The sequence below is a fragment of the Mustela putorius genome, unplaced genomic scaffold (genome assembly GCF_011764305.1).
Source record: "Mustela putorius furo isolate JIRA1106 unplaced genomic scaffold, ASM1176430v1.1 tig00537227_pilon_pilon_pilon, whole genome shotgun sequence".
Classification (NCBI taxonomy): Eukaryota; Metazoa; Chordata; class Mammalia; order Carnivora; family Mustelidae; genus Mustela; species Mustela putorius.
In genome coordinates, this window is record NW_025422368.1 from 24,229,298 (window position 1) to 24,251,686 (window position 22,389).

At 36.7% G+C, this 22,389-nt stretch overlaps 1 protein-coding gene across 1 annotated transcript in view; it reads left to right on the forward strand.

Moving 5' to 3' along the window:
- Window positions 1–22,389, forward strand: part of LOC123390065 (28S ribosomal protein S35, mitochondrial-like) — a 38,941-nt gene that overhangs the window by 1,938 nt on the left and 14,614 nt on the right. Inside the window, exons 2-6 of the mRNA XM_045073456.1 lie at window positions 2,133–2,179; window positions 3,786–3,953; window positions 6,667–6,727; window positions 13,009–13,148; window positions 20,148–20,257. Coding sequence (XP_044929391.1) covers window positions 2,133–2,179; window positions 3,786–3,953; window positions 6,667–6,727; window positions 13,009–13,148; window positions 20,148–20,257 — 526 coding nt within the window. The remainder of the gene's footprint in view (window positions 1–2,132; window positions 2,180–3,785; window positions 3,954–6,666; window positions 6,728–13,008; window positions 13,149–20,147; window positions 20,258–22,389) is intronic.

The window sequence follows — 22,389 nt, forward strand, 5'->3', positions numbered from 1 at the left end:
AGGACAAGCCGACTGCTGAATGTGGAGCCTGACGCAGAGATTGATCTCATGACCCTGACTGAGATCATGACCTGAGCCGAAATCAAGAGTCAGATGCTTAACCAGCTGAGCCATTCAGGCACCCCTGATTTATACTTTTAGAAGATCACTGACCCCTGGGGCACCTCGGTCGCTCACTCAGTTAAGCATCTTCCTTCTTTGACTTGTATCATGATCCTGGCGTCCTGGGATCAAGCCCCGCATCAGGCTCCCTGCTTGGTGGGGAACCTACTTCTCCCTCTGCCCACTGCTCCCGCTGCTTGGCCGCGCTCTCGCTCTCTCTCTCTCTCTCTCTGTCAGGTAAATAAATAAAATATTTTTAAAAAATCACTGTGTGAAGAACCAACTTTAGTGGGCTAAAAGTGGAACGGCTAGGAGGACTTAACTGATGGATTTGATATGGGGCATAAGAATAAGTCTCGGGAAGCAGGTTAGATTCTTATCCTGAGTAATCGGATTATTGGCAGTGTCATTTACAGGGGTCAGGAAGTCTGGAAGAAGAAAATTAAGAGCTCTCTTAATGATGTATTGTAGTTGAGGTGCTTATTAAATATTTCCAACTTCTTTTCTTAATGTCCTTTCTGTTCTAGTCTTAAATTTCAGCTATCTTGAACTATTCCCATTGATTTTACATTTCCTTTTCTGTGTAGAAACTTTCTCACTTGCCTGTTCCCAGCGCTACCTCTTGCTCATCCTTAAGGTTTAGGCTTAAAATCCAGCTCTTCAGGGCAGTTCTCTCCAACTAACTAAGTTTTGTCTTCTGCTATATGTTGCCCTTAATAGTATGACTATTTATTGAAATCACTTCTTAAATATCTTATTTGACAGACCACATTCTGTGAAAGCAAGATCTGTGTTTCTTTTGCTCATTGCTGCCTTCTCCGTTTCTGATTGAGTGAATAAATGAATTACTATCAAGGGATGAATAAAAATGTGTCAGATAAAGAAATGAGATGGGGAGGCAGAAGGGGACAGAAGCCAGACAGGTGGAAGGGATGCACATTCCAGGCAGAGGGGCCAGTAAGTTTGGAGAAAGTCCACAGGCTCTGGTACTGGAAGTGTAGTTTAGCTGTGGGACCTTGTGAAGGGAGATAAAGCTAGAGATAGAAGTGGTTCAGAGTGTGGAGAGTCCTATATGCAATCCTGTTGTCACCCTAACTCTTTTTCTCGGCTCTAAGTGACCTCTAAGGATAATAATAGTACTTCCAGTTATTGTGAACAATAAGATTAAGTGAGATAATGAAAAGCATGTAGCATAGTGCCTGGCATGTGAAAGTGCTGCATAATTATAGCACTGTATGCTGTGATGAAGCAGAACATTTAGAGAGACGAAAGCTATATACTGTATGTAAATAACTTACTGTCTTCTATAGTTATATGATTTATTAGGAATGGCCATGATTTTTGTTTTTACTGGCATTACTGTAACATTGGCTAATATGTTCTAATATGCAATACAGAAGTTAAAACAAAGGTTTTTGTTTTTGTTTTTGTTTGGTGGAACAAAATAATGCCAAATATGAGCAAGTATATTTATAGTTAAAACATTTCCATTCAAATATCTTTAAAGATGTAAAGTTCTTATTTCTAACTAGATATTTTAATTGGGAAAGTGAGTTTGATAATGAACCTTAACATTTATTAAAAATATTTCTTTAGGTGATTAATTCACTATATCATCAGTCACAATACATTTTTAATTTAAATAACTGGACTTTGGGGCACCTGGGTGACTCAGTGGGTTACGCCTCTGCCTTCCGCTCAGGTCCTGATCTCAGGGTCCTGGGATCGAGCCCCACATCGGGCTCTCTGCTCAGCAGGGAGCCTGCTTCCTCCCTCTCTCTCTGCCTGCCTCTCTGCCTACTTGTGATTTCTGTCTGTCAAATAAATAAAATCTTAAAAAAAATAGTAACTGGACTTTTCTTAACTATTTCTGACTTTTCATTAAGATGATTTAGTCCCAGAGCTTACAGAAAATGGATTATTGTTTCATTTTCATGAATACCTGAAATAATCTCAGAGTTTTGGGATCATGATCATTGTTGAACAACTGTACATATTCAGTTCTCTATAACTACTGTGTTGTCTTTTAGGTACAGCAGGCAGAATACCCAGATATGAAAGACCACTGAGAAGTAAGGTAAACAATGTGCTCTACTACATATTATCTTTACGATCTCTGAAGTTCTAAAGTGAGGCAGATATTGATGATCAGGTAGAAGAATGCTGCCCGAGAAGGCTTCACAAGGGGATGCGTACTTGGTGACTGCCAGAGCTTTGGCTCTATTCTTTGACTTTTGTCAGTACCCCCAAGAAATGGATCATCTTTGAGAAATAGACTCACATATTCCTGGGAAATAGGTATATAAACTAGAATATAGAATTATTTTTGATGGTGCTTTTAATAATTATGAAGCCTGGGATGTGTGTATTAATCTCACCAGTTTGGTCTTACGCTGTAGGCAAGTCTATAAAAGAATCCGAATCCTAAGGTCACTTGTTGAGGATGGAGTCAGAACAGAGACAAATTATTAGATGGAAGTTAACTGGTACCAAATTATAATTATCTAGAGTAGTTATTTTCACAGGAATATTACCTTCTTCCAAGGCGTACACTACCCTAGTTTTGGTATTGCATTATTGGGCATTGCCAGATTTTGCTTCTTTAAAACCCTACTTTTATATGCCAGCCGTCCCCTTCTAATGAATACAGTTTTTTAAAAAATACGTGTATGTTAATGTGATTGACTAAACTGTCACATAGCTGTTCTCTGAAACTAGGAGACTTATAATCTCTCATTATATATGTATTCAGTTAGTTTAACCTACTTACTTATTTCTAAGTTCATATTATTTATTTCTTATTTCCTCTAGTTCTCAGTTATCAGTGTCTTCTCCTGTACTGACTTCCATCAATAAAGTTCTGAAAACTATTTTAACTTGGGAAACATTCACCACCTTACACTGGTTCAGCTTATAATTTTTCAACTTTATAGTGGTGAGAAAGCAGTACACATTCAGTAGAAACTGTTCTAGGAATTTTGAATTTTGATCATTTCCTAGGCTAGCATTATGCGGTATGAGCTTGTGCGATGCTGGGCAGTGTCAGTTAGGTAAAGCCACAGAGTCATGAGGATAAATAACCAATATACTTAACAACCAGTCTGTACCTTATAACTATTCTTATTTTTTTTTTTGTAACTTTCAGTACAGTATTCAATAAATTATATGACATATTCAACACTTTATTATAAAATAGGCTTTGTTTTAGAAGATTTTGCTCAAATGTAAGCTAATGTAAGTGTTCTGAGCACATTTAAGGCAGGCTAGGCTAAGGTATGCTGTTTGGTAGGTTAGGTGTATTAAAAGCGTTTTTAACTTATGGTGTTTTCAACTTAAACACTGAGTGTCCAATAAACCCATCATAAGTTGAGGAAGATCTGTATTTCAAAATACATTGTTACTCTTCAACAAAATGTAAAAAATTTGCTAAAAGTCTAAATCCACAGAAATTTTTAGTGAAGGAAGTGTGCTATTAAAGAAGATCCTTACCAGAAGCTTTGCAGAAACAGTGCAAAAATATTAGGTAGATTTGGTGTTTTTCATTTGAATAGCAGCAGCTTTATAAGAGGTCAGATTTTACATCAGTTGCAATTCTGCTTGTGTTTCTTTTTTTGTAGGTTTTTTGCTTTAAAATTAAAGATCATATTCATATTTAAAATACTAAACCATTTTATGTTCTATAGGCACTACCTCCTAGGACAGAGAAAATGACTGTTGACCAAGATTGGCCTAGTGTTTATCCTGTTGCAGCACCATTTAAACCTTCTGCTGTACCTCTTCCCATTCGAATGGGCTATCCAGTAAAAAGGGGGGTGCCCATGGCAAAGGAGGGAAATCTAGAACTATTAAAGGTAAGGTCAATTGCTAATTCATTGGCTAAGAATTATTTCTAAAGAAATGCTGGTCCTCTTCCCACTCCTACCCTGCCTTGTACTTGAGGGTTCAGTATATAGCAGCAGGTATTGTATTTTAGTTTAAACTTTTTTTCAGGTAATAATGGATGATACATTCTGATTGTCCATGGTAGAGAAGACTCAAAGAGTCCTGAGCATTTAAGAATATAACCAGTTGATCCTATGGCTTCCTTTCTGGCTTTTTCTTTTCTATTGTATTTTTTTCTACCTATATCTTTCAAGTGGAACTCAGAAAAATGAAATGACCTAATTTGAGATTGAGAATTGTGACTGAAATTTACTTTTTTTTTTTTGGTAAGATTTTATTTATTTATTTGAGAGAGAGAGGGTGAGGAACCATGCACACAAGAGAACACCAACGGGGCAAGAGGCAGAGGGTGCAGGGCTTGATCACGGGGATCATGACCTTAGCTGAACAGAGGCGCCTAAACAGCTGAGCCACTGAGGTGTCCCTGAAATCTACTTTTAAAGATTTTTATTTATTTTTGACACAGAGAGAGAGAGCACAAGTAGGCAGAGAGGCAGGCAGAGACAGAGAGGAAAGCAGGCTCTCCGCCGAGCAGAGATCCCAATGCAGAGTTCAATCCCAGAACCCTGAGATCATGAGCCGAGCCGACGGCAGCGGCTTAACCCATGGAGCCACCCAGGCACCCTTGAAATCTACTTTTAAAAAGATTCTAAAACTTTCTGCCCAGAAAAGTAGAATATCATTTAATATTGTTATAGTCCTTCAAGTTCTTTATTTCGTGAAGCAAAATATGTCATATTCAATGCTTCAGTTGGTAGCATCTATAATGATTTATGAACTATAAGCTTTTTTTTGAAGATTTTATTTATTTATTTTTGCAAGATAGAGAGAGCATGAACACGTGGGAGCATGAGCAGGGGGAGGGGAGGAGCAGAAGGAAAAGAAGACTCCCCACTGAGCAGGGAGCCCAATGCAGGGCTCAATCCCAGGATGACCTGAGCCGAACACACACACTTAACCAACTGAGCCACCCAGGTGCCATGAACTATAACCTTTTTTAAAGAAAATATGAATATGTTTTGCCTGAGAAGGCATATCTTAGATGGTTCATGTTATATACGGTAAATTGTCATAAACTGTGTTTTCCACTATATGAGAATCTTTTTCTTCTTTTTTTTTAATTGGAAGTATAGTTAACACACAATTTTACATTAGTTTCAGGTATACAACGTAGTGATTTCACAAGTTTTTGTGCTATACGGTGCTCACTACAAATGTAGCTAGCATCTGTCACCATACAGCCCTATTACAATATCATTGACTATATTTTCTATGCTCTACCTTTTGTCCCTATGATTTACTTACTCCATAACTGGAAGCCTTTATCTCCCACTCCTCTTCACCCATTTCTCCCATCCCTCCATGTCCCTTCCCCTCCAGCCACCAGTTTGTTCTCTGAATTTAAGGGTCTGTTTCTGCTTTTTGTTCATTATGTTTTTAGATTCCACATGTAAGTGAAATCATATGGTATTTTCTTTTTCTGACTTACTTCACTTAGCATATGTATGCTACTTTTATATAAATCGCATATATATATGTTTAGTATTGAAAAACCGAAAAACAAAAAATAAATAAAAGATGGTAGTTAAAAAATGAGATGGTAATATGGAGAAGGAGTTGACTGCTGCTAGAGAGGGGTAAATGAAATTTGGAAATCTGAATGTTTCAAGGGATAAAAGAAAACAAACATTAAAGAAATTTATCATTTCTTTAAATGAAAGAAGGGAACTTAGTTTAGGGGTGTTTGGATAGCACAGTGGTTGAGTGACTCCTCTGATTTTGGGTGAGGTCATGATTTCAAGGTCGTGCGATCGAGCCCCACATTGGGCTTCGCAGTCAATGCGGAGTCTGCTTGAGATTCTTCTTCCTCTCCCTCTGCCCCTCCCAGCTGTGTGCACACATGTGCACGTTCTCTCTGTCTCAAATAAGTAAATCTTTAAAAAGCAGTTTCTACTGAGGGTTGCTGGGGGGAGGGGGTTTGGGAGAAGGGGGTGGGATTATGGACATTGGGGAGGGTATGTGCTTTGGTGAGTGCTGTGAAGTGTGTAAACCTGGTGATTCACAGACCTGTACCCCTTGGGATAAAAACATATGTTTATAAAATGGTTTTCCCTTGGAAAAAAAAAAAACATAGACAAAAAAAAAAGCAGTTTCTAGAACAGTATGAATCCATTTATGTAAAGTCATATACATGTATCTGTTTTTTAAAGAGATGTCTAGAAGGATGTTAACCAAAGTGTTAAGACTGTAGAACCTTGAATAATTTGTAGTCTTTTTGTATTCCAGGGAAATTAAGATGATTAAACATAATAATCTCTGTCCTTGAGTGCTTTTAGTTTTATAACTAAAATATGTGTACCTGTAGATTTTTGGCGGGAAGAGTACTATAAAAACAGCATTTTTCCCCCCACAACGGCCAGTCATCATAAGATACATCATGAATCTATATTTCCCAGAATTCATTTATTGAATTCATAACACATGTGACATAGAATTAATATTATAAAAACTAGATTTTATTTATTACAAGGTTTGTTGTGCTTAGGATTTTTTTTTATGAAATTTTTATTTTATGATTTTGAGGTAGTAGGTGAATTTATCCTTTAAATTTCTCTATTTTAGATCCCCAATTTTTTGCATTTAACTCCTGTAGCAATTAAAAAGCACTGTGAAGCTCTTAAAGGTAAGTGATTGTTTCAGTATATGAACTTAACAATAACTTTGAACATAAAAATTTCATTTCTAATGATAAAGGGTCAGTTCATCAAGAAGATATAACATTTGTTTATGCACCTAAATTTACGCATCTTAGTTTATGCACCTAAGATAGGAATACCTAAGTATATAAAGCACATATTAACAGAACTGAAGGGAGAAACAGATGGCAGTATAGCAATAGGAGACTTCAATATACCATTTCCAACAATAAATGGATCAGTCAGAAAATCAGTAAGGAAACACTGAATATAAACTATATGTTAGACTGGATGGGTTTAGCAGATGTTTACTGAACATTGCATCCAAAAGAAGCAGAATACAGATTCTTCTCAAGCACATATGAAACATGCTCCAGAACAGATCATATGTTAGACCAAAAGACAAGTCTCAACAAATTTTAAAATACTGAAGTCATATCAGGCACCCTTTCTGATCACAGTGGTATAAAACTAGAACTCTATTACAAGAAAAACCCAGAAAGTCTTCAACAAAATATTACTTAATCAAATTCAACAGTACATTAAAAGGATCATGTGAGATCAAATGGTATTTATTTCAGGAATGCAAGTATGGTCCAACATAAAAATCAGTCAGAATGATATATCACATTAACAAAACAAAATTAGAAGAAAACATAGGCAGTAAGCTCTTTGACGTGAGTTTTGGCAATGATTTTTGGATTCGATACCAATAGCAAAGGCAACAAAAGCAAAAATAAACAGGTGGGACTATACCAAACTATAAAGCTATAGCACAGCAAAGAAAACCATTGACAAAAGGAAAGGGCAGTCTACAGAATGGGAGAAAATATTTGCAAACTTCGGGTCAGAGGTTAATATCCAAAATATATAAAGAATTCATACAACTCAATAATAAAAAATCCCAGACAACTCAATTTAAAAATAAATAGAGGATTGGAAGAATTAATATTGTTAAAGTGTTCATACTACCCAAAACAAAGTACAGATTGAATATAATCCCTATAAAATACCAACAGCATTTTTCACAGAACTAGAAAGAAGCATCCAAAAAATTTGTATGGACCCACAAAAGTCCCTGAATAACCAAGAGTCTTGAGCAAGACCAAAGGTGAAGATATCACAGTCTCAGATTTCAGGATATACAATAAGCTACAGTAATCAAAACAGTATGATATCAGGACAAAAGTAGACCTATAGATCAATGGAACGGGATAGAGAGTCCAGAAATAAGCACATGCTTCTATGGTAAATTCAGCTGTGACAAAGGAGGCAAGAATATGCAATGGGGAAAAGACAGTCTCTAATAAATGATGCTGGGAAAATGGGACAGCTGTATGCAAAAGAATGAAACTGGACCAGTGGCTTAAGTCACACACAAAAATAAACTCAGAATGGATTAAAGTCATAAATGTGGACCTGAAATCATAAAACTGCTTAAGGAAAACATGGGCATTTCTTCGACATTGATCTTAGCACTATTTTTCTTGATATGTCTCTTTGGAAAGGGAAATAAAAGCAGAAATAAACTTTTGAGACCACCAAAATAAAAAGCTTTTGCGCAATGAAGGAAACCATCAACAAAATGAAAAGGCAACCTACTGAATGGGAGAAGGTATTTGCAAGTGATATATCTAATAAGGGTTATATAAAATATATAAAAAACTTACACAACTCAACACCAAAATATCCCAAATAATTTGATTAAAAAATGGGCAGAGAACCTGAATAGATGTCTTTCCAAGGAAGACATACAAATCATCAGTGGAGAAGTGAAAAGATGCTCAGTATAACTAATTGTGGAAAGATTAGTGCAAATCGAAGCCACAAGGAGCTGTTGCCTCTCACCTGCTAGAAATAGTTACCACCCAGAAGGCAAGGGATACCAAATGTTGGTGAAGGTGTGGAAAAAAGGGAAACCCTATTGTACTAATGGCTAGGGATGTAAATTGATATAGCCAGTATGGAATATAGTATGTAGGTTCCTTAAAAAATTAGAACTCCCATGTGATCCAGCAATCACACTTCTGGATATATATATGTATGTGTGTGTGTATGTGTATATGTGTGTGTGTATATATATTTTTTTTTTCAAAAGAAAAGAAAACATGGTATTGAGATATCTGTACTCTTCTGTTCACTGCAGCATTATTTACCACAACCAAAAAATGGAAACAACCTAAGTGGGGAGTGCCTGGGTAGCTCAGTCATTAAGCGTCTGCCTTCAGCTCAGGTTATGGTCTTAGGGTCTTGGGACTGAGCACTGCATTGGGCTCCTTGCTCAGTGGGAAGCCTGCTTCTCCCTCCCCCACTTCCTCTGCTTGTGTTCCCTCTCTCAGTCTCTCTTTCTGTCAAATAAATAAATTAAAACCTTAAAAAAAAAAAGTGGGGTGTGTGTTTGATATTATTTAGTTATGAGAAGGAAGGACATCCTGCCATCTGTCACAACATAGATGGCCTTGAGGGCATTGTACTAAATGAAATAAGACAGAGAAAAACAATTGGATTATTATTTCACTTACATGTGAAATTTGAGAAGGCTGAACTCAGAAGAGTAGGGGCTACGTGGGGGAGGGAGATGTTGGTCAAAGAATACAAACTTCCAGTTTTATGATAAGTTCTGGGAATCTAACATACAGAATAGTGATTATAGTTATTAATACTGTGTTCTCTACCTGGAATTTGCTGAGAGCAGATCATAAATATTCTTAACACAAGAAGAAATGGTAATTACGTGACACTGTGTTAGTGTTGTGAATGTAATCATGTTGCAATATATATTAAGTGCATCTAGTCAATATACCGTGTACCTTAAACTTACACAATGTTTTATGTCAACTATATCTCAATAAAAACGGAAGAACGAAACCTCATTTTTATTGTATTAAATTGTCTTATATTCATTGCTAGTTTCTCCTTTTTTTAGAAAAATTTTCAAGTTTTCAGTGAATTGTTAAGATGTCAAATCAGCAAGTTCCTTTTTTTTTTTTTTTTTTTTTTGCAGACTACTCTGCAAGTAGCTATGAATAATAAATAGAACCGGAAATTGTAGTCCTTGTTCAGGTAGACTAGGGACTTAATTGTTGCATTATAGATAGCACATACATAAAGTGATGGAAGAAAATATTGCAGAGTGTTGCCTATAGATAGAAGTCAGTATAATCCAAACTGAAGATAATGTAGAAAGATGCCAAGTCAATAGTTAGTAGAGTCAGTAATGGGATACTTTGCAGAGAGTTATCTTGAAAAAATTGTTTAAAATAAGAACTTCATAGTGATACATAGATGTGGTAACATCAAGTAGCAGAAAAACTGATGATGAAAAGCAGTAGTCTTTTATTTCTCCTTTCCCCTCAGCCCCTCATTTTAGAAGTGTTCTCTTTTAGTCATTGTTTAGGTCTGATAATTACTTGCTGAGACTATATTTGCTTATTTTTTCCACATAGTCTCATATTTATGTGTGTATGTATGTATGTATGTATTTGACAGAGAGATCATAGGCAGAGAGGCAGGCAAAGAGAGAGGAGAAAGCAGGCTCCCCGCTGAGCAGAGAGCCGATAGGGGGCTCGATCCCAGGACCCTGAGATCGTGACCCCAGCTGAAGGCAGAGGCTTAACCCACTGAGCCACCCAGGTGCCCCATATAGTCTCTTTCTATACAGTATTTATTATATATTCTTTCTCTGTATATTTTATATAAGTATAGTTATGTTAGTATATATTTTTCATTATACATACGTAAAATGGAAGTAATCACCAGACCATGATTATATTGCCAGTTCTAAATTTATTGAATTTGAACAATATTTATTGATTCCTAGATATTGGCAGAGAGAGCATGCATGCAGGGGGGGAGGGAGAGAGGAAGAGGGAAAGAGAATCTGAAGCAGAGGGTCACCTGGGTGGCTCAGTAGGTTAAAGCCTCTGCCTTTGGCTCAGGTCATGATCCCAGGGTCCTGGGATTGAGCCCCACATCGGGCTCTCTGCTCAGCAGGGAGCCTGCTTCCTCCTCTCTGCCTGCTTCTCTGCCTACTTGTGATCTCTGTCTGTCAAATAAATAAATAAATAAATAAATAATCTTAAAAAAAAAAAAAAAAAGAATGTGAAGCAGACTCCTTGCTGAGTACAGAGCCTCACAGGGGACTCAGTCTCATGATTTTGAGATCGTGACCTGAACCAAACCAAGAGTCGGCTTAACTGACTGCACCACCCCGATAGCCCTCACTCACTTATTCTTTTTCCTTCCCACATGCACGGAGGTAAAGGCAAAGAATTTTTTTTTCATAGTTTTATGCATGTTTTCATATATACATAGACTCAATTTCTCATCTCATTTGCATTGGACTACATACAGAAGGACATTGGAATTGATTTAGGTTCACAGTTGTTAGTGATTGGTTGTGTAGTTTAATTCAAGAGTTAGTACCTTTGAATGAATTCTTCATGCTAATTAAAAAGGAGATATATAAATGCTCAGTACACTTGTTAAGGCTGTTCAGAAAAGAAATGAAATGTAAAAGGAGATATATAAATGCTCAGTACACTTGTTAAGGCTTTTCAGAAAAGAAATGAAATGTAAAAGCTCTTCACAGGCTGGAAGGAGAAATAGTATAGTGATCATGATTATGATAAAATTTGAGCTTTTGGAAGGGCCTTTTATTTTATTTATTTTTTTTTTTAAAGATTTTTATTTATTTATTTGACAGAGAGAAATCACAAGTACACTGAGAGGGCAGGAGAGAGAGAGAGAAGGAAGCAGGCTCCCTGCTGAGTAGAGAGCCCGATGTGGGACTTGATCCCAGGACCCTGAGATCATGACCTGAGCCGAAGGCAGCGGCTTAACCCACTGAGCCACCCAGGCGCCCTGGAAGGGCCTTTTATTGAGAAATGTAAGGAAGAAATAAAGAAGTCAAAAAGTAGGAAGAATGACTTTACTCTTACATGAAGGAAGAACAGTTTCTCCTATCTTCTTTCATGTATGTGGTCTTTTTGGGATAGTAGAATGCATTTCTATCGTTTTAGTATGTTTCTGTTTATATTGGTGCCTAGTGATAGACTGTCACTGATCATTATTCCAGATTTGTTCCTTGTTTGGCACAAACCATGTAGCACTTTTTGATCCTTTGTGAAGCCAGTTAAGGAATGTTCTGCACTGTGATAAATCTCATTTTTTTCCTTTTTAAACATTATTTTGGAATGTGCATTTATAATCTAGAAATGGGTTTTTTTTAAATGAGGTACTTCTCTAAAATACTTCATAATTCTTAAATGAATGGTTTTCATATAGCACATTCAGAAAAGTTGCATTATATTTTAAGTGTTTAATCTTTCTTTGATTTTGTCTTTACACTTTTGCCAGCTTCTAGATTTAGCTTGTATCTTCCAAATAACTCAAAAGCTTTTAAAATATTTCTTCTCAATTTTCTTTTAAAGTAGGTCAGTTCAGATTTTATATCTAACTTGCAAGTGGAAACTCTGAAGCACAGGAAAGTTAGGTAATTTACCCAAACTTTAATAATCAGTGGTAGAAGTTAAGTAAAAACCAAGGTCTTTCGAAGTCTAGTCTATTGCTCTACCTATCAGATGAATAGGGGTCTATTATGTACTTTCCAGTTGGCTGTATTTTTTAGACATATAATCCGGTAATTTAAAAGTTGTAATTATCATCTGGTTATTGAAATGACTTATTCAAAGTTATAAAAAATAAAAGAGTCAGTACAAACCCAAGAACTCATAAAATTCTCCAAACTAGTCTCTTATAAAGTGCTTGGCAGTGTGGCATCTTAGAGTGCAGGATATTGGAATTGTTCCATGATGGGAATAAAATTTAACTTCAGTAATCATGCTCTTTCCATTTTATTTAAATGTCAGAATTGTGAGCTTTCCCCTCAAGTGTGTGAGTATTGCTCTCTTAAGCAGGGTGTTCAGGGAATGGTGTGAGCTATACTTAATTTGTTACCATATATTTAGTTATAAATCTTGGAGAGTCTTTGTGGCATTTTGCTGACTGGTATTAAAGCCTATAAAGGGAGCTAGATATAGTACCTACTATAAGAAAATTGTTAACTGCCTTCGGCTCAGATCATGATCCACGGTTCTGGGATCGAGCCCCACGTGGGGCTCTCTGCTCAGCAGGGAGCCTGCTTCCTCCTCTCTCTCTGCTTACTTGTGATCTCTGTCTGTCAAGTGGATAAATAAAATCTTTAAAAAAAAAAAAAAAGAATGTACTTGGCGAAACTATACTTGAGATTATTTTTCTTAATTCTCAGATTTCTGCACTGAGTGGCCAGCTGCTCTGGACAGTGATGAAAAATGTGAGAAGCATTTTCCCATTGAAGTGGACACAACTGATTATGTTTCAGCAGGACCATCTATCCGAAACCCCAAAGCACGAGTAGTAACCTTAAGGGTAAGGAATATTTTTCTAAAAATAAGAATTATTATAATACATTAATTCAAAATAACATTTTGTATATAGAAAACTGATACTGTAGAAAATTTGGAAAACAGTGAAAATTTTAAAGTATTAAATAGAATTGCCTCTAATTCTACTACTTATAAATAACCTTGACTACTGGAATTCATTTTAGTATATATATAGTCAACCTTTGTGTATGTTAATAGGATGATACTATATTTGATTAGTTATTTGCTCTTTTTTATTTAACAATGTGAATTAAAATTTTTCCAAGGTTATTAAACATTCTTTAATTTTTTTATTGAAGTATAGTTGACATACATTATTATATTAATACCAGGTGTACAAGCTAGTGATGATTATATACATTACAAAATACTCACTATGATAAGTGCAGTTACCATCTGTTAGCATACAAAGTTATCACTCTTTAATATTATTTTTAAGTTATCTCCATACCCAAGGTGGGGCTTGAACTCAAAACCCCAAGATCAAGAGTCACATCCTCTACTGACTGAGCCAGCCAAATGCCCCTCTTTAATATATTATTCATGGCTACATAGAATAACGTAAATCAGGGTCTTTTCTATGCTAAGAGAGTGTTTGAGGCTGAACACTGATACATAATAAGAGACCAAAATCTGAATATTTGGGCTTTTTGTTTACTCTTTCAGAGATTTCTTAGGAAATAGTGATAAATAAGAGTGGTTTTAATTCTCCTTTTTAAATATCTATGCCTTGTTTTTATCTTTTCTTTTTGTCTTTTTCATTAGGTGAAACTTCTAAAATAATGTTTATGTAGTCCTTTATGCTGTTCTATACAATGGATGTGCCTCTGGCTTTTAGCTTCTAAGTATACACTGGTAGTCAGTTTGAGATAATAGCCTCTATTATGTTAACGATGTGTCCTAGTCCTATAGCATTTTTGAAATGGTCTCCTTTGAATTAATGTAGTAATGAATTATATTGTTGTATTTACACTTACTGAAGTGTTCTGAACCCTGATTATTTCATAGTACATCATTCTTTTGCCTTACTGTGGATCTGCTCTGTTAGCATTTTATTTAGGATCGTTTGTTGCTTGGAGAAACATTAAATCCCTGCTCCTACCCATCAGAGCATGTCACATACTATTGCAGTTCCAAGTGTCTTGCTGTAGTAACTTCCAAGTTAGTATTTGAAACCACTGTTTTCTCTGGTAAGAGTCTTGATCCACATGGCATAGCTTTCTCACACAGCAGTCACAGAGCAGTTACCTGATGGGTTTTGGTTTTTGTTTTTTTGGGTTTTTTTTTGTTTTTTTGTTTTGTTTTGTTTTGTTTTAAAGATTTTATTTATTTATTTGTCAGAGACAGAGTGAGCGAGAGCGAGCATAGGCAGACAGAATGGCAGGCAGAGTCAGAGGGAGAAGCAGGCTCCCTGCGGAGGGCAAGGAGCCCGATGTGGGACTCGATCCCAGGACCCTGGGATCATGACCTGAGCCGAAGGCAGCTGCTTAACCAACTGAGCCACCCAGGCGTCCCTGTTTTTTTTGTTTTTAACTAAAAAAAATTTAGATTTATGGAAAACTTTCAAGGATAGTTCACAGAATCCTCCTATATTTCACACCAAATTTCTTATGTTGTTAACACTTTTACTATTGTGGTACATTTATTACAACGAGCCAATATTGATACATTATTAATTAAAGTTCATACTTTATTCAGATTTTCTTTTTAAAGATTTTATTTCTTTATTTGAGAAATAGCACTCATGAGACAGAACATGAGTTGGAGGGCATGGGAGAGGGAGAGGCAGGCTTGCCGCTGAGCAGGAAGCCCTGTTGACACCAGGCTCTGTCTCAGGACCCTGGGATCATGCTCTGAGCCAAAGGCAGATGCTTAACAGACTGAGCCACCCAGGTGCCCCTATTCAGATTTCTTTAGGTACCTCTTGACTGTGGTGGTTTCTCAGAATTTACTTGTTTTTAGTGACCTTGACAGTTTTGAGAAGTACTAGTTATGTATTTTGTGGAATGTACTTCATTTTAGATTTGTTTGATTTTCTTCTCATGCTTAGACTGGTATGTATTTTGGGGAGGAAAACCTCACCAGTAAAGTGCCATTTCATCATATCATAGCAAAGGTAGAGACTCCTTTTTTTTTTTTCTTTACACTCAAAAAATTAGATTTTGTACTCCATGTAGTTTTTATTTTAAATCAGAACAGTCCATGTTTGGGGTGCCTAAGGTGGCTCAGACAGTTAAGCGGCTACCTTTGGCCAGGGTCATGATCACAGGGTTCTGGGATCAAGACCTACTTTGGGCTCCTTGCTCAGCTGGGAGCCTGCTTCTCCCTCTACCCCTCCCCCTGCTCATGTGTGCTCTCTCTCTCCCTCCCTCCCCTTCTCTCTTTGTCTCTTTGTCAAATAAATAAAATCTTTTTAAAAAATGAAAAAGAAAGGGCTCCTGGGTGGCTCAGTGGGTTAAAGCCTCTGCCTTTGGCTCAGGTCATGATGCCAGGGTCCTGGGTTCGAGCCCCATATCGGGCTCTGCTCAGCGGGGAGCCTGCTTCCCCCTCTCTCTCTGCCTGCTTCTCTGCCTACTTGTGATCTCTATCTGTCAAATAAAGTCTTAAAAAAAAAATGAAAAAGAACATTCCATGTGGACTGCAAAGATATGTTGACAGTCTCGCAACCATTTTTACACTATAAGGTAACAAGTAGATAAACTTTAATTTCTAGAAATATTATTAGAGGTACATCCATGTTTGATTTGTAATTTTCTTTCTTTGAAAGGTTTTGGTATCAGGATTGTGCCTTCTTTATGAAATAAATTTACAAAGCTCGTCAGCCTTTTTTTCCCCCCTAGAATAGTTAAAATATCATAGCATTATATTTATATGTTTGGAGAAATTGAAAATATTAAAATCACAAAAGAAAATACATGTTTACTGTATAAATTTTAGAAAATCTAGATAAAGGGGGGGAAACCTTAAAATTATGCTTGGCCAACATTCCACAGGTTAATATAAATTACCTAGGGAGTAAGGCGCCTGGCTGGTTCAGTCAGAGGAGCATGTGACTCTGGATCTCAGGGATGTGAGTTTGAGCCCCATGTTGGGTATAGAGATTACCTAAAAATGTTTTTAAAAATTTTTTTAAAAAGTACCTAGGGGTAATTAATACCTGATATATTTTTAATAATTTAGTAAATGTTGCCTCTTTTTAATAATAATGATGATAATAACAACCAGCTGTTGTCAAGCTCCATGTTAAGTGATTTAAAAAATCTCTGAACTCAGAATCAGGAAATCTAGAATTTTGCCTTACTTTTTGTGGGCCTTAATCTTCAGTACCAGAATAGACATCCGGTTCCCTACTTGTTCTGTTTGTTTATTTTATTTTACATAAAAATAATCCGACTGCATTATTTGAAGTATTCCACAAGATACCACTTACCTATCAGGCCGCCATCCACTTTTGTCTCCTTTTTTAAAAAATTTTTTTTTGAAGATTTTATTTATTTATTTATTTGACAGAGAGATAGAGAGAGAGATCACAAGTAGGCAGAGAGGCAGGCAGAGAGAAAAGGGGAAGCAGGCTCCCCGCTGAGTGGAGAGCCCAAAGTGGGGCTTGATCCCAGGACCCTGAGATCATGACCTGAGCCAAAAGCAGAGGCCCAACCCACTGAGCCACCCAGGGGCCTCCTGTCTCCTTTTTGTCTTATACCACCATGTGAAACCTTCATCACTTCTTTGTGTTCTTTTCCTAACTCACATCTGCCCTTCTCGGACTCTTTTCACTCTACCCACTGACAGTTGAAGCTCAGTGGTGGTGTCCTGAATGGTATCATGTAGTTCAAGGGTAAAAGTAGGTAAAACAGTGGGACTAAAGCATGTGCATTCCTGTGTGACTTATTTTTTTATTTTATTTATTTTTTGGGGGGAGAACATGAGAGAGAACCTGAGTTCTCTTCGGGGGTATAGGGAGGGAGGGAGAGAGAATCCCATGCAGTCTTCTTGCCCAGTGCAGAGCCCAGTGTGGGGCTTGATCTCACAACCCCAAGATCATGACCAAAATCAAGAGTCAGATATTTAACCAGGTGTCGCCTGGCATGATTTAAAGTAATATTGTCAAGCCAGTCAAATAGTATAAAGAACTATATTAAGAGATACTCGGGGCCACTGGGTGGCTCAGTGGTTAAAGCCTTTGCCTTCGGCTTAGGTCATGATCTCAGGGTCCTGGGATCGGGTCCCGCATCGGGCTCTCTGCTCAGTGGGGAGCTTGCTTCCCCCTCTCCCTCTGCCTGCTTCTCTGCCTACTTGTGATCGCTCTCACTGTGTCAAATAAATAAATAAAATCTTTAAAAAAAAAAAGATACTCAAATTTTTAAATTCAGAGAAAGAAAGATGGTATCATATTTTTCTTGACAGTCATAAAGGTAGTGCTGAATTAAAAAAACAATATTTGTGTAGGACTTTTCTTTATAAATGGCTTTCTTCTATGTATTCTCATTTATTCCTGACAAAAATCCTGTGAGTACTTTGTTTTGTAAATGAGGAAACAGTAAGATCAAGTGATTTAAGGTCACTTAGCAAATAAAGTTGCAAATCTAGAAATCAAACCCAGGTCTTGTCTTTTGTATATAACTATAGTTCTTTAACTGACGTACTGTGCTTCTAAATAGAGAAGGTACTTCACACAATTAGGTTTATTTCTCAATTTATGTAACTCCTAAATATGGGCATTTGAAAGTATATACATAAAACCATGATCTCCTATGATTTGAAATGTCAGTGTTGTTTTGGGGGATAATGTTAATACAGTATTGATGCTTTAAAATGTAGCAAAAGAAAAGTCCAAGCATTCTTTGGAATTTTGGAAAAAGAATGGTAATTATTGCTGCTCAAATTCAGAGTCAGACTGTTCATCTAGTTTAATGACTACAATTTTGCAGTGCCTTTGAGTGTTAGCAGGTGGCGTGAGTGTACCACATGGCTCTAAAATATTTTGAGTTTCTGGTATAAACGCTGTATAATTTTTAAACATTCAAAGTGTTAATGTGAATGTTAGTTTTAAAGCAGTTACAATAATCAGCATTGGTGCCATTTTTTTTTTTTTACTACTTCTTACATAAAAAGCTAGAACACTTAAATTTTTTAAATTGTAAATTTTTTAATTTATTGTTGAAAATGATTACATTGAAGGGAGTTTTAAAAGGAAAAAAATCATTCCATTCTCTTATTCTAACGTAAAAACTATTCTTTTGTACTGTATGTGCAGGCATAAGTACAAGTATGTTAATAATTAGGGGTACATTCATTTCACTATTTCCTTTTAAGTAATTCTTATCGTTAATAATCAGAATTATATTTCTTATACCTCAAGCTGATAACCTGGTTGTTGATACGTATTCTTTCCAGGGAACTGTGGTAATTTGCACTGCCTGCTCATAGGACCATTCTGTTAGGTTGATATTTAATAGTCAATGTTTTTCCTGCATTTATTCTTTAAAAGTATATTTTTATTTATTTATTTCCTATATTAGTTCAAATAAAAAATTCACAGTGCTTAAAAAAAACATGTATCCTTTCTTTTTTTCATTTATGTGTTCATTCAACAAATACATGTCATATGTTCTTTAAGTGCTAGGCCATCACCAAAAATGGGACTGATACCGTTCTTACCCTGGAGAGTTTGCAGGCTAGTGGGAAAAATGGAAAAATAAATAAGCTCTCCTGCTATAATGTCTTGAGGGAAGTGCAGGGTTATAGAAGCTAACGAGAAGTAGATGTGATTGTAAAATCTTATTGAGCCTTTTTTTCTCTTCATATAGTTATGGATTTTTCTTATTCTTAATGCCGTCCATGGAAAAACAGTGTGTGGCTTACCTTACTTAACTGTATTCTAGTATCTAACCTATTTTTCTATTTCAAGTCTAGTTTTCTTTTAGATACCTTCAATCCATGCCATAATTCTCTCCAAATTAAAAACTGTTCATGTAGTCCAGTGTTTCCCAAAATATGTTTTAAGGAAGACTAATTCCATGAACTGTCCCTTGAAAAATAGAATATGAGGTCAGATAAATCTGGAAATTGTTACATAAGAACCCTGCGTCTTGAAATTTCAGAATGCTCATTAGCATATTACCACTTCTAAGAAGTCCTTCTATAAAGAACCCAGTTTAACTCTGTATTATCTGAATATATTCAACAAAAATAGCCGTTTTAGAGAAATAATTCTTTTTTTTTTAATATTTTATTTATTTATTTAACAGCCAGAGAACACAAGTAGGCAGAGAGGCAGGCAGAGAGAGAGGAGGAAGCAGGCTCCCTGCTGAGCAGAGAGCCCGATGTGGGGCTCGAGCCCAGGACCCTGGGATCATGACCTGAGCGGAAGGCAGAGGCTTTAACCCACTGAGCCACCCAGGCGCCCCGAGAAATAATTCTACTTAACAGCCTCTGGGACTAGTATTAACATTTTGAGAAATGTTGAGCTGAATTTCAAATGTCTTGATCCTTCATGAATGCTCTATACCATCTTCCATGAGATACCTGGACCTTTTAAAATAAATACCCCTAAGCAAGTTGCAATGATAAAAGTCTCATAATTGCATGGTGGAAATATCTTAAAGCATTTTTGTTTTATCCCAGTATTCTTATATTCCAGCTTTACTAAGACTAATTGAGTTTAATTCTTAGTGCTACTCATAAGCTGTAATATCATTTATTTAAGAGACTTATTGGTTTTAACAGGAAAGGTGCTAATGCCCAGAACTTTCAACTCAAAACAGTTTCCTCCTCCTCCTTTTTTTTTTCCCCATGAGTAAGATCAGGCTTCATAATGCATGCCGTTTGCTAACTCTACATAGACAACGGTACAGGTTGCAAAAGTTTCTTTTTGGTTAGTTTAACATTAAATGATATTGTTACTGGGTTTGGGGGTTTTCTTTTCACTAAACAAAGTATCTGAAATAATTCTTTTCAAATAACTTTTTCTTGTATTTTTAAGGTTAAACTTTCCAGTTTGAATTTAGATGATCATGCAAAGAAGAAACTCATTAAACTTGTGGGAGAGCGATACTGCAAGACTACAGATGTACTTACCATCAAAACAGACAGGTAAAGAAAAGTTCAGCCAATTGGTCATTGTGTTGTTTTTATTGGTCATTGTGTTGTTTTATTATCTTCCAGTCTTCTGGCAGTCCTTTCCTTAAGAAATGACATTGAAAATTGGGGTATACATAAACAATGAATTCTGGTACACTGAAAAGAAATTAAAACAATAAAAAAAATCGGGGTAGCCTTATACATCAACATAAACTAACGTATTAGGTCAGTGAAGCTGTCCCATTCATGTGTTTATTTATTTTATTTTTTTCTTAAAGATTTTATTTATTTGACAGAGAGAGACACAGTGAGAGAGGGAACACAAGCAGGGGGAGTGGAAGAAGGAGAAGCAGGCTTCCCACCAAGTAGGGAGCCCGATGCAGGGCTCCATCCTAGGACCCTGGGATCATCACTTGAGCCAAAGGCAAACATTTAACAACTGAGCCACCCAGCCACCTACATTTCATGTGTTTAATATCTTCACACTAGTCTACTGTTGCTGTCCTCTTTATGGACATGGAGAGGCTTGCCTAACTGCCTAGTTAAATTATTATTGTTATTTTTCAGTCTGGATTCTAATATATCCATGTGAATAAGACTCAGGGAAGATGTTAGAAGAGAACAAAAGTGTGATTTGCTAGTGATTAGGGTTTAAACTGATTTTTACAAAGTCAAAGATCTTTCAGTTCAAAATGTAAATGATGATAGTCTTATTGCTAGTCAAAAATACATCTAGCTTTATACTAAATTGGTTCTGGAAAGCCACATAACAAACTTCTGAGTCAGGTAATTTCAGACTCAGAGTTCATTTTTTTTTTTTTTAAGATTTTATTTATTTATTTGACAGAGAAAGATCACAAACAGGCAGAGAGACAAGCAGAGAGAGAGAGAGGAGGAAGCAGGCTTCCCACTGAGCAGAGAGCCCAATGTGGGGCTCGACCCCAGGACCCTGGGATCATGACCTGAGCCGAAGGCAGAGGCTTTAACCCACTGAGCCACCCAGGTGCCCCTCAGAGTTCATTTTTGAAGAGTTCATTTTTGAAGTAAAGAGTTCATGTTAAAGTAAGAAGTTCAGGGGCAGTGGGGTGGCTCAGTTGGTTAAGCATCTCTTTTCAGCTCAGGTCATGATCCCAGGGTCCTGGGATTGAGCCCCATGTTAGGCTCCCTGCTCTGTGGGGATCCTGCTTCTCCCTTTCACTCTATCTCAAATAATAAAATCTTTAAAAAAAAAGTTCATTTTTAAAGCAGACCTTATCGCAGATATATCTGATAATGAAGAGTCCTTTTGCAGCTCCATCATCACCATTTAATGTTTGGTCTGTGAGTTCCTTATGATGTGTGGAATACATGGAATGCACATATATTTCCAGGTGATAGTAAAGAACTCTTGAATGATGTTTGTAATGTTGTGTACTCTTTCCTGCATTCAGCAGTAATTTTGTCTTGTGTACCAAGTACAGTGCTAGGTATTGCTCAGACTATGAAAGTGAAAGAGCTCTGCCTTTAGGTACCTTTATTTCTGGAGAGAACCAGGAAGTTATAACGTAGTCTGTTTCACTCAGTAATGGAGGTAGGAACACGGTGCTGTGAGAGCCACCGATGAGTATTAATTCTCCCTGGAAGCTTCACAAGAACTGGTGACTGGTTCTGGAAGATAAATAGGAAGATGCAGTAGAGCAGTGGGTGAAGGACTCTGGCCTTGTGGATGTAGAGAGCTGGCGGAAGTTGGGTGTGGCCGGGGTGTAAGGCTGATAGGGCAGAGGTAAGGAGTTGAGACCAGGAAAACAAGTCAGAGCCAGGTTGTGAACAGGTTGTATGGCTTATTTACAGAGTGTAAAATTGTATCCAGAGGGCAAAATTGAGCCGAGGTAGCATTTTACTAGTTGTTTAAGAAGGTACCCCTTTCACTTTTTTAATGTTTATGAAATAGTAAACCATCCGTATAGCAAATGTCAGGTGTGCTTTCATTAAAATGAACTGTTTATTGATTGATGGGGTAAAAGTTTACTGGTTGCCTATTACTTGCTTGGTGTTGTTGCATATGGGGTTTAATATATAAGGAGGAAGACTTTGTCTTTTCCATTGAGGAACACTAGTAGAAACAAGGTTTTGTAGTAAATATTACAAAAGTGTTGTTGTATAGT